General features: G+C 36.6%; 1 protein-coding gene across 2 annotated transcripts in view; it reads right to left on the minus strand.

The window, feature by feature from the left end:
- Positions 1-509: 509 nt before the first annotated feature.
- IL31RA (interleukin 31 receptor A) overlaps positions 510-18302 on the minus strand; it is a 35232-nt gene continuing 17439 nt past the window's right edge. The window contains exons 7-16 of one of the 2 annotated variants that reach the window (XM_041470908.1): positions 16251-16416; positions 15291-15373; positions 14561-14777; positions 13153-13335; positions 10912-11013; positions 9375-9521; positions 7319-7459; positions 6017-6110; positions 4406-4481; positions 510-3565 (exon numbers count right to left, since the gene is read on the minus strand). In XM_041470908.1, coding sequence (XP_041326842.1) covers positions 2966-3565; positions 4406-4481; positions 6017-6110; positions 7319-7459; positions 9375-9521; positions 10912-11013; positions 13153-13335; positions 14561-14777; positions 15291-15373; positions 16251-16416 — 1809 coding nt within the window. In that variant the 3' untranslated portion in view covers positions 510-2965. Of the gene's footprint in view, positions 3566-4402; positions 4482-6016; positions 6111-7318; positions 7460-9374; positions 9522-10911; positions 11014-13152; positions 13336-14560; positions 14778-15290; positions 15374-16250; positions 16417-18302 lie in introns of both variants that reach the window. The other variant, XM_041470907.1, reaches the window with a different exon arrangement.

Genomic DNA, 18302 nt, shown 5'->3' on the forward strand with positions numbered 1-18302 from the left:
CTCTGTCCCAAGGCTGCATGCCCAGAGAAGCTGACTTTAGTCATGGGGTAGATTGTGGTGGTGCATCCCACCCTCCCTCTCCAGATACACTCTAAGCTGAGAAATGCTCATTAGTTCTCAGCCTTGACAAACAGTACCTGGGCTGACTTCCTCTTGATTTTTTCAGACCACTGTCTGCTCCCAGGAATTAGTGATGTCTAACACGTACCTGTTTCATTAACAAACTGACTGGGAAACTTATTCTTCGTGCCTGAATAACAACCCAAGTGTTATTAATAACAATACTTTTGTTGCTGGACATTCAAAGGGAGTTACTGACTCAAATTGTGGCCATAGAAAAATACTATGACTAAAGCCCATTCTCTTGTGACCCTATAAACAGCAGTCCAAAGTGAGACCTATTCTATATGAATATGAAAATCTAAAATGTCTAAATGGTGCATTTAGTATAAATCAATAAACAAATGTTTACACATTTTCTTAGTTTTAATTTTTTAATGGTTCACAGTGTTAGTTTGAAAGACACATTGCAAAAGGTCAGAAAGCGTACAGCTCTCAATGCAAAATAAACCAAGTATAACAAGCTTTCATTCCAAAGCATGTGCAAAAGGCAGCCTTACTTTCTGGAATGTACTGAGCCCACTTCTAGCATTTTTCTTTTTCTGAGAAAATAATGGGGAAGGGAAGCAGAAGAATGAAGAGAGAAAAATATATCAGAATATCAGTAGGGAAGCAAATAAAGTGGGATAAAAATGGATATACTCCAGAACCTAAGAATTGTTACAAGGATAATCTAGCCAAGCCACCCAGAAAGAATCTCCCCTTTCTAATGATCCCTTAAAGGTTGCATTACTTTCACTTTTTACCTGTCTCAAACACGCAACTCAGAATACGCAGCTTTCACATGGCTGCTAAACAATTCCTAGAAAGGCCCAAAATATCTCCGCATGTGTTTATTTTTATATATTGTGATATTCAAACAAACACTGAGATTTAAGGAAAAGAATTGCTGTGATGGAATCAGTGAGCTCTGAGCCGGGGAAGACAACAATGTCCCTGTGAGTGAGAAGTCTAGAACCAACTGAAGAAGCAGGAAAAAAGCACTGACCCAACCAAAGCTTTGCCCTAATTTCAGAGTATGACTTACCTAAGTGAGCAAGGGCTTATAAGAGCAAACACATATGCATTTCATCTTGGAGCACTGTGGTTGAGAAAGTGATCAAACAAACATGAGAGGTGGAAATCAGTGTTGCTGGCTAAGGAACATTTGCAGAAATTGCTTTCCCATCCTTTCTTGGCAACTAGAGGAACATTGTTCTAAGTTAAAGCAGCTTCTAAACTATAGAAAAAGATCCTAAATGCAAAACCTTACATTGTTTACACCAAAACAATGCAAGTAATAGCCACTGAATCCAGAGAAAGGCTCAGCCTCCTCAGTCATGCTTACAATATATTTCCATTCTTCCAATCCTCTTCCTGCACAGAAAGGAAACACTTTCTAATTCTATTCACATTTGTCTCTCATTTTTCTATCCCCATAACTCCTGTATCTTTTTTTACCCTGAAATAAATCTGTAGTTGTGCAAACTACAATCTTGTGTAAACAAGACTGATGATATCAAGCCTCTAAATACTGTAAAAATAGCTCAAAGTCTTAAAATTGCCATACACCCCACATGTGTCAAACTGAACAACCCTTTCTAACACAATTAATTTGACTCTCCTTCTTTTTAAAACTGTTATTTAGCAGGATATTTCACTAAGAGTTTTACAATAACAGCCTCTTTCTTGTTAAAAATTTAGTGTGATTGAGTGTTTTACTGCTTAACTGCTGAACTGTAAAATGGAAACTATAATTAGATTTATGACTTAACAAAATCATAAAACAAATGACAAAAGTTATATCCTTCGTGTAGAAATACCTAATTCTAAATCAATTACCAGATAATATCTTCCTAGATTTTACAGACTCAGTGTTTTTTCATTACCTCCCTGAAAAATAGCTTCCTAACTCAATGTTTATTCTAACACAATATGACATATTTAGTTGAATTTTTTTCAGTTCAAAATATCAAAATCTCAAAATTTTGAGATTTAAGTAAATAAAACTGTGTTTTAAATTTAAAACACAGTTTTAAATTGAAATAAATTAAAAGGACAGAGCAAGAAGATAAGAAGTTATCCTTCAACAAGCAGTTTTAAGTTTTATAGCTCCTGTTTGTTTTTAGGAAAAACAGTACAAAATGCTGAGGACTATTAAAAAACCATGAGAAAGGAAAGGAAGTCACATCATAGCAAGCACAACACATTTTCCAAAATGCAGGTAACACAGCAAATATACTCTCATTAAAGACAAGAAACTATAAACCAAACTATTAACTCAAGAGTTAGGATACAAAAAGACAACTCCTGAAATGTATAAAATATTTGTAAAACAAGAGGAACATAATATATACAACCAGATGAAAAACAATCAAGGGAAATAAGAACAGAAATGTAGTTCTGCTCCATGGAAGGAAGGATTTGGCAGGTTCTGACTGTTCAAGTCTGCCCATGTTTCCCCATCAGAGCTGAGCCTTGGGAACTGGTTGTGTGGGAAGCAAGAGATGAGCTGCTTGTACTTCTGGATGCTCCTCTAGCAAATATCAGTTTGTTTTAGCAGGTTGTTACAGGAGGACTAAGAAATAACAAAAGCTGCTTCTTTTGTCTCACTACTGGCATGTCAGGTAAAAAAAACAAACCAAAACAAAAAAAACCAAACCAACAAAAACCACAAACATCCACACTGAAAGTGAACTCTGACGTGTACACAAACAGTGTAACAAATTAATTCACAACTGTTTGAAGGAAGAAGTTGTTTCCATCCAAATGAATAAGATCAGCCACCTCAGAAGCTGTGAATGCGTGTGAGCAGCAGGGCCAAGGGATACCTCACAGTAGGACTTTACAATGGACTTCTCTCACACTACTGACCTTTGGCCAGCCTGAACATGTCCACTGTTACGTAGGATTGTCTCGGAACATTTGGTTGAAAAGGAGGTAAGACACTTGACTGGCTCTTGCGTTCCTCCGTACTGTGTTCCGGCAAGCTCTCAGAAACAAGGAATTCCCTGGTTTTAACTGAATTTTTAAGATACGGATTGAACAGTGCTTTTTCACAGAAATCTTCCAGCTTTAAAATTTCCTCATCATCATTTTCTTCACTTTTAACTGGACTCTGCTGCGATCCACTCAGATCATTTGCCACCACTTCTATGGGCTGGACTTCCTTCACTGGTATCAAAGCTGAATGCATTTGATTTCTGGTAAATTGATCAGTAATTATGTAAGTCATGGATGGGGAAAAGCTTTCAGCAGCTTCATTCTCTTCATTATGCAGTACCTTTTCATCTCTGTTAGTTACGCCTTTTGTATTAATATCAGTACATTCAGAAACACGGTTTTCATAATTTATTAGTAGTGATCCTTCCTGACTTTCTTCAGGAAAACAATATTCCAAAACATTTATGTCTTCAAAGCCTACAGTTTTAGTCTGAGATGACATTCTCTTCAAAAATGAATCATTCTGTCAATACAAAGAGATCAATTGGAGAGTTATAAAGGGATAGATAAGGTATCAGTTCATTTTTTAATAAATAAATTATTGCTATTTGAGCTCTGTTTAACTCATAATTTCAGACTTGCACCAGTAATGAGTTCACGTGCTTTTCAGATGGGATGCAGTTACATTTGAATGAGTACTAAAAAAGACAACGTTATTCTGTCCATTTGCTAAACACTTTCGTATTAGGTTTTCTGTACCTAATGAAATAATGAGTTTCACTGAAGGCTCACCATCAGGTTTGGATTGTGCCCATCTTTTCTTGTCTAACCAGACATTTTTGAGAAAAAAGCTTAAATCCCATTATCCACAAATTACACTTTCTATGCAGACCTGGTCAACTTCACTCCATTCAAATAAACATCAAAACTTTAATAAGGAATAAATATTAAAAAAATAAAAAGACAGAACTGTTAGTACAACCATATACCAAATCTTACTATATGTTGCAATACATTTTTTGTGGAGAAGAGAGAAGGTATGCAGATGTGGAAACATGATTTAATAGACTCAATAGCCTGTGCAAATTTAATTTACTTCATTAAATGAAGCATATCCACCAACCACTTTGTCACTTCAAAAAATTATTTCCCAATATTCTAAAAGAATTAGATTAATATACTTTATGAAGATGCATCTTTCCTATTATATCAGAACACTACAAAGAGCATTTTGTGGTACTTAAGAAGAAGAATTAAACTCAGTTAAGGGGGGGTTTTGATTAATAAAATGACTGCCAGAAAAGGATTTATTTTCTCTCCATTCTCTCCCTTCTTTAATGCATAAAATTCTAACTATTACCACAGATGAAGCAGGAGGCCATTCCACTGCAAGGCTTTCTTCAGGATTTGGTATATCAGGCCAGCAAACCTTTTTGAACCTATAAATGAGAATGGAATTTTAGCCAAATTATAAAAGTAATATATTATTAAAAATTAACAAATCACCAGAAATTCCAAATACTGCTAAAGTATCAAACTTTCAGAAAGGAAGTGTTTTCTATATCAACACAATGCTTTTCAATAAAAAAAAATCAGTTTTCCCAAAAACTGATTTTTATTACAAAAGATCTCAACAAGATCTCTTGGGTTACAGAGACATTGCAGAAAAGCTATTTTATATTATATAATATATTATGTTTTATTATATTATATTACTCAATTAAATAGTATATGAAATAAGAGCATGCCAAAATAAGACAGTACACAAATTATGTTGTGATCATTTTTCAGGGTGATTCTTCAGTGAAAATCCACCTCAGGAGACCTTTGTTCAAGGAAAGTGACCCTAGCACTACACCACATTAGAGCTACACTGAGTTTCTAAATTAACAGGAGATAAATGATGCTCACTCATTTAATCACTCATTGACACAGGGTACAGAGGCAAGGGAATGAAAACCAGTCCTTACATTGACTTTTCACACGGCAATTTTATCTACGCAAGAATATAAACACTCTACTGCATCTCAAAGTATTCTTCAGAAAAAAAACAATAGTTTTTACTATTGTAAAAATTCAGTATACTCAACACAGATGAAGATGTAAAAGGGATGGAAATTATTGCTTCAGTTGTACTTATTACCTGATGCTTCTTCACTTGACAACAGTATTTATTCCAATAGCTTAGAATGCCCCAAAATAGTTCAGATTCTTAACCTTCTCATGAGCCGAACAATTCAGTCACTTTTCTTGTGAAAATATTTTAAAACCTTAAAAAAAACCCTCACAGTCATCTTTGGAATGTTACTGGATCCCCATGCTCAGAGAAAAAAATTTAAAACCTGTCAGGGGACATCCGTGACAGCAGATGAAAGGATTATGAATCATGTGCAGATACGGATCCAGACTCAAGGATCAAGCATCCAAATGTTTTCACAGAATGTAATTTCTAGGTTTTTCCCTTACTCCTTTGCAGCTCAAGGGAGGCATCACAAGCTAGTAAGAGTCACAGTTATAGGTAAGATAAGCAATATGGGCTGTGTGAAATATGTCCTAGTGCCATCCTAGCACATTAGAAGTGTCTAGAAAGCTTTATTTCCTAGCATTATTAATTTTTCAGAAACTGACTTTAAGTTTGCTCCCCTCGCTTAAATGACCATGGAACTGCAAATGGCATGTATGTAGCATTTTACATAAACTGATGTAGGCGGTATGTAAATCTGTTTCTCTCATATATTTTGTTTCAATTTACTAAACTTTCTAAAATTAATACTTATTTTTGGACTACGGCACATAAACTGCAGTCAAAATATAACCTGTACACTTACTTACTTGTTACTTCAATTGCTTGTTTTCTATTTAGACATTAGTTTTGAACACGAGAAAGGTATTTACAAAACAAATAAAAATTCCCACTTTACAGGTTAGTTTAAAATGGTTGCATTCAGTTTTAGACAGTAGGAGATATACTCACGTGTGTTTTTTCAAAACGCACGTTATCCAAAGGCCTATCAGACACAAAATGCTTATCTCAACGGGTATAGCAATAAAAAAGATATCTTCTTTATCTTTAGAAAAAACAAAGAAATAAAAACCAAAACACTAATTAGTCCACATTGTCATTTCCTCAGGTATTCCCTTAAGACAACTAATTTTTAATATCCAAGTCACTTAATTAGCAGAATTCTAAAGAGCTCTGTCAAAACTAGCCAAAACTACTCAGAATAGTGTAGGATAGCCATTCTATGACGTGTCAAATGAGTATTTGGAATCCAACAAGCCACAGTTACTGAGCCAGAAAACCAGGCCATGATGAGACTTTTCAGGATCTTTCAGGAACAGATTTATCACATTTTAAAATTTCCTTTATTTAACAGAATCACACAGTAATTTAGATTGGAGGGGATATCTGTAGCAATCACTTCATGCAACTTCAAACCTAGATGAGGCTGCTTAGGGTCATCATACCATGCCAACATTTTAAAGCAACCTAGGAAGAAGGCTCTACCACCTCTTGGTTACCTGTTACTTTATGCTCACCTAAATCTGCTGATCCGTGCCACGTCTACCAGTTACAAAAAGATAAACAGAAAATTGAGTGCAAGAGATAGATTTTAAAACACATACCAAAAAAAAAAATACAGTTACTCTGGCTGAAACGCTGCCCAGATTTCTGAGCCAGTTTCCAAGTACCAGAGTACCAGAGGCATTTAGGGATATACTGAGAACATTCTTCCTGAAGTTGAAATGAGGAAATGTCTGAGCTTCTGATCTGTTGCCATTATACCTTGTCAAATCTGGCTAAAACAAATAGTAAAAGATAGGAAAAGGTATTTCCCTACACACTCACTGGCCACAACCTCTGCACTTGTTCACCAGTTAAGCTTATATACCAGAGCAGGTGCAACACAATGTGTGGCTATTGTAAATCTCAGATGGAAAAGTCTACTTTCTAGTGAACTGTTAGGCATCCCATCCCATAGCTGATAGCATACACACTGCTGCTTTCACAAACAACCAAAGTATTCCACTGCTTTACTGACAAAGAAATAAAGATTTTTGGGGCTGACTTCTGATTCTGAGGGTTTTTTAGTCTGTGAGATTGTCAGTGAAATTAAGTTAAATTCAACTACTATTGACAATTCTTCCTTGTTTAGTTTAACACTACTTAAAAAACAAATAGAAATTAACAAATGCCTAGACATCAATGTCCTATATTTCTTACTTCCAAGCACATTTTTTAAAACAGTAATAAGTAACCTGGATTATTACTTACCCAGTTTTAAAGTCTTGAAGGTTTTTGGCTCTCCAGTGGTTCCACCAGCTTTGTTGCTTGCCATGATCTGAACAGTATATTGTGTATTAGCCTGTAAGGACTTCAGTCTGTACTGCAGAACATCAGAGTTCACGGTTTCATCTTTTTAGGAGAAGATTTATGTAAACACACAAAAGTAACGTTGTATCAGGGAACTGTACACTTATTTAGCAACCTCTACAATAACAGATCACAAACTATTTTAAAGGTAACTTGAAATACAAAGCAACCTTACCAGTCCTTTAAATTACTGAACAATATTTATCAATACTACGTAAAAGTTTGAGGCAAAAATCTGAAGCATTATGTATTTACTTTTAAAAGTAAATAAAAATATTTTTGCTAATATGAAAGATAGGTGAACTATGTTCTCCTGCAGATTACCACTGAAAACAGTATTTTGAGAACTTTATTTCCTCAAAATAGCTGACTCAGAAATGGAGAACTTAAAATAATTTCTGTAGCTTGTGAAATTCAACTACATTTCTACTACATGCAGTTAGACACTGATCATCCAAAAGAATGTCATCTATCAGCACTGGGATACCACCCCAATAAAGTCAAAGGAAAGTCAATATCAAAAGAAATTTTTTTTCCAAGTTTCAAAATGCTTTATGAATAGAACTCTGTTTCCAATACATTCTCCAGTATTGAAATTAATGTAATGTGCATCACAATTTTTTTAAGCAGGGCATAAAAAATCCTAGCAACAGTACCAAATGCATCTTCACATAAGAAATTACAGTCACTAAAACATTTTCCAGTGCATAAAGTCAATGGCGACTCATTTCCTCAGTCAGTTCTATCAAGAAACACCCAGGAAATAGTTATGCTGCAATATGTCCCAAGTTAAAATAAATTGAGTTTCTCTTAAGTCAAGGGTGGGAAAGTGAAGTTCTAGTGCTAGAAGGCCATTAGTGAAGTCGCCTTGGCACACACCCCCACGTCCTACTATTATCAAAAACACATGACATCTGAGAAGCCCCAAAAAATATCAGTACAGCATGTTTTGCCATTTACCTCCTTTGTGTTGGTATTTATGACTAATTTTCTAAAGAAAATAATCTGAAGTCCTAAAAGGGACACATCCTGCTTTACCTTACAAGTAATATGGATAAATACAGCTCTGTAACATGAGGCTCCATGTCTCACAGATAACCCTGCACAAAGCAGTCATCATTAAATTACTCAGAAACCAATACAAGAGGAAAAATTGCATGCAGATGACTAAGTCTCCCAGAAATAATTAGCTTTCTCTTTCACATTTAAAAATCACCAGCAATTGCCCTGGTCTGAACTGCATACCCATAAGAAGCAAGCATCACAAGATTTGTAAGTCTGAAAACTGCAAAAGAGATTGTGTTAGGTGCCTGATAACAATGACGCCTAAAAAAGGGAGGAAAAAACCCAATTCTGAAGCACTGAATGATCTAACAGCTTTTTTCATAAACTATATAGGAAGAAAAGTGTAGGTCACTCAAACACTTTTCATGAAAGCTTCTGCTGAGATTTAAACTGAAGGAGTTTTGAACAGATACCATTACACTGCCAGATTGTATGGACACTATTCCTGAGGTAGAGAGTAGGAGTATGCTCAAATTTATGCTATCAGCCTCCAGACCAGAAAAGCAATGGCAAGCATAGAAAATGAAACACATCTGAAGAAACTAATCTAAAATGATGTACACAGAAACTATTCCTTGGCAGTTTATTTTACTGTTATTTCCAAATCTGCTTTTAATATAAAATTGACAGTAAAAATACTTTAGCAGTAAATTTCCACCATACTTTTCCAGAAGCTGAAGGCATATCCTTCCAAGGACATTCATGAAACTTATAAATTCACTGAACCCTCATGATCTACGACTTTACACAGAATCTATGATTCTCCAATATATTTTAGCTCCTTTACTCCTGTCATGACTTTTTTCATTTACTTTGAAGGTGCATCAAGATGGAAGAGAGATTGAAAACTTCATAACCCTGTTGGAAGTACTGTTGTTTAATGTGTACTTACTCAATTCTTTTCCATCTTCAGGTTTATAAAATATTGTATAGTTAGTGATAAATCCATTTCTTTTAGCCTTTGAAATCTCATTCCACTTTACTGTAACTTCATTTTTCCCCAGAATGACTGTATCAGCCACAGGTCCTTCTGATGGCTCTACAGAGAAGCATTATGAAACAGCAAAAGTAGTAAAACAGTCAATAGTGTTACCTGCCTCTGTTATTTTACACATATCAGTAACATTAGAGGAAACATATGCATGAGAAAATATGTAAACAGTGCTCTGACACAGTCCTTAACTTTTCTCACTCTCTTTAATGTAGGAATTCTTCTGATAAAACTTCCCCTCATCTAAACATTTACATAGTTTTAGGTGTTACTGTATTCAAATACTTAGAGATCATTAAAAGGCTTTATTGTTACAACATCAGGGAGAGATCAAGAGGAAAATTATCCTTTGTGCACTCCTGGCAGAGACTCAGGTGCAAGGCCACTGCCTTTACAGAAGGTCTCTGGCTGAGCTGGGATTCGAGTGGCATCTCCTGCACCCCCAGCATCCTCAGCCTTGCCCATCACACTAAACAAATTTCTGCTTACACAACAACATCTCACATGCATTGCTCATAACTTTGTGGAGACTTTTTGAAGAAAAAGTTCCCTGTGTTGCAGTTTTAAAACTTCCTTCCCACTCCCTAACAACCTTGAGTGTTGTCACAGCTACCTATAAACAGGAAAGTACTCAAAACACAGTTCTGACTGTGCTAGTAATTATTACTTAAACATAAAATACTCCATTGTCTCCCCCCAGTAATTAATGCTCTTTAGTGGTGCACTGTACTATGTCTGCATTGCACATTTGCATAGACACACACACCAATCAACATTTTCACATGGAATCTTAACATTAGTGGTAAACTACATTCTTATAGTTGGTTGTATAAATCACTGAATTCACAATAAACTTCTACAAATAAAGAAACTTTACCCCTTCCCCTGCAAAACACTACTTCATCCAAAGTTTCTATCCAATTATAAATGCCATGTCTTCTTACCAGTTTTTATGTGCAACACTGCAAATATTTTATTACATTATAAAATCTAAAAAAAAGTAGCCTTTTCCAACCAGCCATTTTATTTTATGAGTAGAATTTCCTCATATATTAAGACAGACAAATGTAATCAAGCATTAAATCAAGTATAATTATATATAAATGAGCTTTTAAACATTGAAGAGATAGCTAGTCAAAAAAAGTCTTTCATGTCCGTAGCTACACTCTTGCCAAATGTTTTGTATACAATATGTAAACTTCACAAAAAATTAGTGGGTGCAAGCAGCAATGTACCTGTATCACAAGATGAATACTTTCTTATAGACAAATTCTGTCGCTGAACAAAACAGAAATCAGGAACCCTGAAACCTGGGGGTTTTTCCACCACCTTAATCTCTTTTTCAAATAACAATAGTACCAAATCACTCAAAGATAATACATCCTGAGAAACAGACTACAACTCACATTTCACAACATGATTACTCTAAAATACCTACTTTTTTCTTCAGCATAGATTTGCGTGTAAGATGGAGCCGCTACATTACTTCCATGAAGAGGATATACCAAGATGTTATAGCATACAAATGGTTTAAAGTTTTCTATAAAGGAAAGAAAAGAATATTTACACACAATCTTTATGTGATATTAATACAATGAAAATAGACTAAATCACAAGGGAATTTTAAATATAGTGTTACTGACTATTTGCTTCAACTCTCCAGCAAACACAGTACGCAATTATTGATTTGAATGCTCATTACTAGCTTTAACACATTTTTTTCACAGTAGTATTTGTAAGAGCACATGGTTTCTGGCTCATTTTTCACTAGAAATAGTTTCAATGGGTAATTATACTTCAGCATCATCATACATCAGCATACAATTTCTCTATATGAATCCACTTATCTCTAAACCCTCTGTGGTTTTAGGGGAAGCCTTTATTTTCAAATAACCAGTATAAAATTACACTGAAAGATAGCATTTTTAATTTCACATATCTTTATGTTTACTGATTTGCAGGAGACAACTTTGTCTCATGCATCAGATTATAAAGCAGTGGGAGTCCCCCCTTCAGGACCTGAAGGAATGGCAAGTAACTGTGTCAGGGAGGCTTAGGCTGGATATTAGGAAAAGGGCCTTCACCCAGAGGGTGACTTGGCACTGGAACAGGCTCCTCAGGGAAGTGGTCACAGCACCAGCCTGGTGAAGTTCAAGAAGGGTTTGGACAATGCTCTCGGACACATAGTGTAATTTTTGGGATCTCCTGTGCAGGGCCAGAAGGTGGACTTCAGAGATTCTTCTGGGCCACTTACAACACAGAATATTCTATCATTCTTATTTCTACACTGATGTTCTAGTCATGCCAACTGCAGATCTTCTGACCAGTCTGACTCAAGGGTACAATTGTCGCAAGTGAGATCTCTCCAGCAGAATTTTATGTTTCAAGACATAGTTCCAGCTTCTGGAAATGAAGTTTTGAACTCTGAACAATCCAGGAGCCAAGTAATCAACCAGGTGCATCCACTACTTGCAACAACTCCCATCAACTCTGAGAGGACACGCCTGTGGCTTTACATCCCCTGGAATGAAACCAGTGTAAAGGGATTCCTAGATCATTCCTCTCAAGCTCTACAGCTTGCTTAGCAAGAATAATGGTTATCAACAGATCCTTGCATTATATCAGCTTTCTGCTGCTCGCTCTTTCAGTCCTTTACACCTATTGCAATGGCCATTATATATACATTACCCCAGCTGGTTTTAGCTAGGGTAGAGTTACTTTTCTTCCCAGTGACTGGCATGGGGCTGTGCCTTGGATTTGTGCTGAACACAGGGCTGACAATACAGAGATTTTTTTGTTATTGCTGAGCAGAGCTCACACAGAGCCAAGGCCTTTTCTGCTTCTCCTACTGCCGTAGTGGTGAGGGGACTGGGGGTGCCTGGGAGGTTGGGAGGACACACAGCCAGGACAAGTGACCCCAGCTGAGCAAAGGGATATTCCAGACCATGTGACATCATGCTAACTATATAAAGTGGGGGAAGAAGAAAGAAGGGGGTGTGATGTGTGACTGAGTCCACAACGGAGCCAGTGGAGGATTCCACACTGAAGCAGGTGATGCCTGAAGGAGAATGCCACCTCACAGGGGAGTCATACTGGAGCAGTTTGTGAGTAACTGCAGCCAGTGGGAAGGGCCCATGTCAGAGAAGTTCAGTAAGGACTGTCTCCCATAGGTGGGAACCTATGCTGGAACAGGGAATGTAAAGATTCCTTTGCAACCTGTAGTGAAGATCATGGCGAAGCAGGCCGTCCTCCTGCAGCCTGTGGAGGACTATGACATTCTCTCTCTAAAACACATGAAGGAGCTTTTCCCATATTCACTCTTCTGTTTTAGTTCTAGATTTCCCTGACAGAAGAAATGTTAGCCATACAACAGTCACATCAGTCACAGGCCTCCCTACTGGCGTAAGTTCAAGCCACAGAACTGCTTTAACACAAAATCTGTAGTCTAATCTTATATGAGAGCAAGCACTACCTTGCATGTTGCATGAAAATTTGTAAGACTAAAAAATGCTATTACATTAGCGGTGGAGATTTCAGTAAAGCATGTAATAATAATACTGTTACATTTTAAAACTGTCTGAGGAAAGCTGAATGAGTTCATTCCTTGTTTATTCTTTCCAATCTACCTATAAGCACATGTACATCTGTACATTGTTACAGCTGTAACTGATAAACATACTTTTGTTACTGTTCCATTTTGTAGAATTTGATACATATTGCCATGATCTACCAAAAGGGTCCATCTCCAGTTCCTCATACCACTCAACCACATATTTGGTTGTTTCTGGTTCAGAGGTTATCCACTGCACCACCAGTTCTTCATTTGTTGTAGAGGTCACCACTTTTTCAATCATCTGAGAGGCTAAAAATTTAAGAGAAAATATCAACCATTCTGTCTTCAAAAAAGGTTGAAAAACACATACAGAATTCAAGAACCAGTCTCTCTTTCAGAATCCAAATTTTGCAGTATGCAAAACTTTATAAACCAAACTACTACCAATTCTGCAGGTAGCTTGTAAGTAATTTTGATTGAGATGACAAAGGCAATAGAATAGGAAAGCAAGTCAAGCAAGGTCAAGAATGACACTGAAGCAATTCTGCATCAGCCTGCAGAATAGAGGCAATGAAAGTCTAAGTGAAAACCCAGCTTGGCAAAGCAGAGGCAAAAAAGACATGATGAAGCAGAATAAAAAAGAGATTAATCTGGTGGGGGGGAAAGCACATCACAGTGTGGAAAAATCAGGAAAACCTTTGTGGTGGGATGCAAAAGTGGATAGGGAGGTAGTCAGTAACCTCTAGGACAAAATTACATTAAATCTACATATCCAGTTTTCTGATTAGAAATGGAATTTGATTGAGCCGTTCCAGGGGAACACTGGCACTTACATCATGAACAACTTGTCTTAGAAGGGGTTCAAGTGTGTCAAATACAACCTCTCTGTCAGATCATGGCTGGCAACAGGATATTGCAACACAAGGCTCAAAGCAGTATCAGAGTTAAACGTAAGAGCCAAAGAGTAGCCTGATCTTGTGCTAGATCAGGCCAGCTTCCTAATGCTGGCAGTGGTTGGGAGGGTACTCTGGGAATACATATGAAATGACAATGAACACAAGGCTTCTCTCCCTGCTTCCACTAACATACGTTAGAGACTTCTGTTTATCATATCTTTGAATGATGTTGTTGAATACTCTGCAATAGTGCCCCGTGGTAACCAATCCTCTGAGCCAACAAAGGGATCCTAAAGAATTGGGTAGCATTCCATAAACTTATCTGGGATGTGCAAAGTTAGGAAAAAACCTAAACCAACCAAAAAAATCCTCAAAAAGTAATACAAAAGAAATTCAATTAGACAACTAAGACATCACAAAGTATTCATATCCTAACAACTGTATCTCAAAACAAAACCCCCAACAATAATTGTCTATAACAGAAATAGGATACATGATGGCAAAATATTACAAGATACAGATAGATACATATGACAGAAGTCCTTAGCACAATTTTGCTTCCACTATCAGAACTTAAACAGATATAATGAAAATCACTTTTTCATTAATGACAAAAATATGACATTGAGAAATCTTACATTTTTCATCAGGGGATGGAATCCTCAAAATAGCTTCAGGAGACTCTCCAGCAGAGTTATAAGCAGTGACAGATATTATATGTGCCTCTTCATTTAAAAGTAAGGTCATTTTCTGTTCAGTAGAGTCGTTTGTCCTTTTTTGTGCAGCCTTGTTTTCTGGAAAATACCGTATTTTGTAGCCTAGAATTCTCCCAGAAGGCAGAAAGCTTTTTAACGGCTATTAAAAAAATACACAGTAGTAAGTATTTCACAGTGTTATCTGCACAAGCAAAAATACATGCTGTATTAAAGATCAAATTACAAAACTATTATACTGTATTTAGAAAAGCAAGGTATTTTCTTCAGGACAGACAGCCACGATAATTTCCTCGATGGATTTCAAAAGTCAAATGGTGAGATTTGGACACTTTACTGGAAGATTAAAGTGAATTTAAACACAGCTTTAGTAAACTGGATTATTTAAATGCAGTTTAAGGACTTTCAATGAGATTTTCCAGTGATCTGAACACAATTAAACGCTCCCTTTCCACACAGATTACAAAACTCCATTCATCTACCATTCAGTAAACAAAAGCCTTTTCAATTCTAATTTAGTTCAGTGAGCTTTTTTTTTTTCTGATAACATCAAATGCCTCTGGCAGTTATATGTCCTACAACACTGAAATATGTAAATACAACATCTGCTACAGGACATAAACATGATTACCAATTCACAAAAAAACGTATATACCTTCCACATAAGATGTACAGATCTATTTCTAGAGGAGCGTGAAGACTCAATTACTCTCCACAAATCCACTTTTCCTGAAGGAGCTGTTTAAAGACAAAAAAAAGAAAGAAAATACTTGCAATTTGTTGCTATATTAAAAAGACAGTTTTAATATGGTGAAAACAATCAAAAGTTTTCTCTAATATGGTGAAAACAATCAAAAGGTTTCAAACATAGAGTCTAAGAGAAACTTACTAAAAGTATTATCTTCTGTAATGCTATGCCTTTTTTTCCCTAATTAGGTACTTCTTTTTTTCTTTCCATAATTTTCCTACTGCTCGCTTTTATTTGTTCAATTCTAGAGTCTCCCAGAAGAGATTTTCTAGTCTTGTTTTAAAACTGGCATTTTGATTTCTCTACTGTCTTAGGTTGAGAAGGAAGTGAGTTTTTTGGGAAGCTGTAGTCAAAAATAATCAGTAGTCAGATTTGAATATTAGCACCTGGTGTGGCTACTGAAGACATAGACTACCTCTGAGAACACAGAGAGTTAAAAAGCAGAAAACTTCTAGGGGAACTCTCTTGGTTCCGGTCCGTGAAAGAAGTCAGACCTCCCCTGCCCAGCTGCGGGCACTACTTATAATTCATTTCCTTGAACACACATGCTGCATTACTTTTCTGCTACTATCTTACTTTGCATTGTTCAATCTTCATCTATATTCTTAATTTTCCCTCTCTTCAGTGTCTACTCATCTGTTTTCTTCCTTAGTCCTATGTTGTTTGAATCACTTTTTAAATCTCCTCCAATACTTGCTGTTGTCTTTCAGTTTTCCTCTTCTATCTTTAAACAAAATACACATGTTCTGTTTAAGCAACAGGATTCTAAATTCAACAGAGGATAATACACTGTAACACAGTTTTTCCCTACTAAATCCTAATGCTCCAAGTATAACGGAAGAAAACTTCCACAGGTGGGCAGCTTACCACTTTCTTCTGTGCTTTCGTTTTTCTCTCCACTCCATCCACTCCAAAATGCTGACTCATTATTGACACACCGAATGGCAACAGAATAGTCTGTGGAGTCCCACAGACCTGTGAGATTACATGATCCTATATTCTTCTTAGAAATCATTGAGACATTGACAAATTCCTGGAAATAGGAACAGGAACAAAAATGAGTTGATATAAATTATTTGATATAAAATTTAGAGCAGATATATGACTCATTTTCTTAAAAAAACACAGAAAATGTAGTTTTAGTGTATGCACCTCACTCCTCTGAAACTCAAGACTGCTTGTTTTATACTTCGTTCTTCTGCATAGCACCTTTGTTCCTCCTGTAAAACTCCAGGGTTTGAAAAACTTGATCCTAAACTATGTCTCTACTGACTGACCTGTGGCTCGAACCGCGTGCAGCTCACATGTGATTCTAGAGCGGCTGTGCACAGAAGCTGCTAGAGGAATGCAGTTCCCACTGGTGGGAAGCAAGTGCTTATTGCTAAAGCCATTACTACAATGATGTCCCACAGCAGCATCCCGGGGGAAGCAGTGATTCCCCCAGTGATCCCTCACAGTTTGTGAGTCAGCTGGGTACTTGTTTCCTGTCTTGTTCATCTCTTCCGAGTTACAAGGCCTTCTAGCTGTTAGCCATAGAACAGTGTAGCTGTGGGCTGGCCCAAACATTATCAGCATAGGATTAAAATGAAAAGGGAAATGAAAAGACAAAAAATTCTGGTACCAAGAGGTAAAAAATAAGATGAAGCCTGTTAGTGGTGAAGGAAGATGGGAGTGTAAGAAATAAATTATGTGGTATAGTTGTAATATATGTAATGACAATGAGAGTCATTTCCTTGTCTTAAAAGGAACCTCACTCACTTCAACACCCACAACAGGGCTAAAACACAGTAAAGAAATTCTTGGCTTCCATCAGTTGAACCCTCCAATGAAAAGTGAATCAGTCTATAACAATGCAGACTGTACTACAACAACAACAACAAATGCAGACATCCACTCATATGAACACCATAATGGGAAATGCACTGCCTAATGTAACTGAATATTTTAGTCTGTTCTGATCTCAAGAAACTCACTGTCAAAAAATACCTGCTTCTACGAAAGTGAATTCAGGGGTCTCCAAACCACTGTAGGTGACAGATTCTGCAACAAATCTAAAATTAAAAAGGCTCCAAAACTACTATCAGCCTCTGGCAGAACCTGACACAGAACTGGAGACACATCATACTACGTTTTAATTATTTGCCAAAAGGCTGTTAACAATATTGCATTAAAATCAGAAACTTAGAAATTTAGTATATGCAAGTACAAAAACATGACACATGTCTTTCACTCAGTAAAAACAGTTCACACCAAACTATTTAGACTGGTTTGGTCAGGTAACTTGAAAGGCCAAGAAGATATTTGTCATTTGTGCAAATATTTTTTAGCTAGGTTTTTTTGGGGATTGGTTTTAGGGTTGTTTGTGGGGGTTTTTTGCATGTATGTGCTGACAAAAACAGCTCCTATGTCTTTACTAGTCATGGATAGCTCCTGTTTCTTCTGAAATGTCTGCGTGAAAATGCAGGTGTGAGCTGAGGAAGCAAATGGACATAGGCTGTATTTGATAGCAAAAAAAACCAGACAGGTGATTTCTAATGCAGGTGCTGAAAACTAGACAAAATACACAATAAAGCTGTAGCCCTCCAAGGACTATGAGGTTCTTTCCAAATGTTGACAACATAAGGATCTCATAGAATGTAAGTGTCACAAGGACACCAGTGCCTTGGCTTCAAAGAGATAAAGACATAAGGTCTTGTAAACAATCATTAGTTACATTTCTAATACCCCAGCTGGACCTGGGCATCCTGGCAGCCATCCTGCCCATCCAATCATCCTGAGTCCAAGAAGTAGTGCATCATATTTACAGTAACAATGCTTGAAAATATGAGAAGGACACTAGTAAGAAACAGCTTTAATATTAGAAATGTTTTTAAAGCTCCAATGACTACTTTGATGAATTTTTCTTTCCCAAAATTACAT

The sequence above is a fragment of the Pyrgilauda ruficollis genome, unplaced genomic scaffold (assembly GCF_017590135.1).
Source record: "Pyrgilauda ruficollis isolate IOZ18807 unplaced genomic scaffold, ASM1759013v1 scaffold25, whole genome shotgun sequence".
NCBI classification, from domain to species: domain Eukaryota; kingdom Metazoa; phylum Chordata; class Aves; order Passeriformes; family Passeridae; genus Pyrgilauda; species Pyrgilauda ruficollis.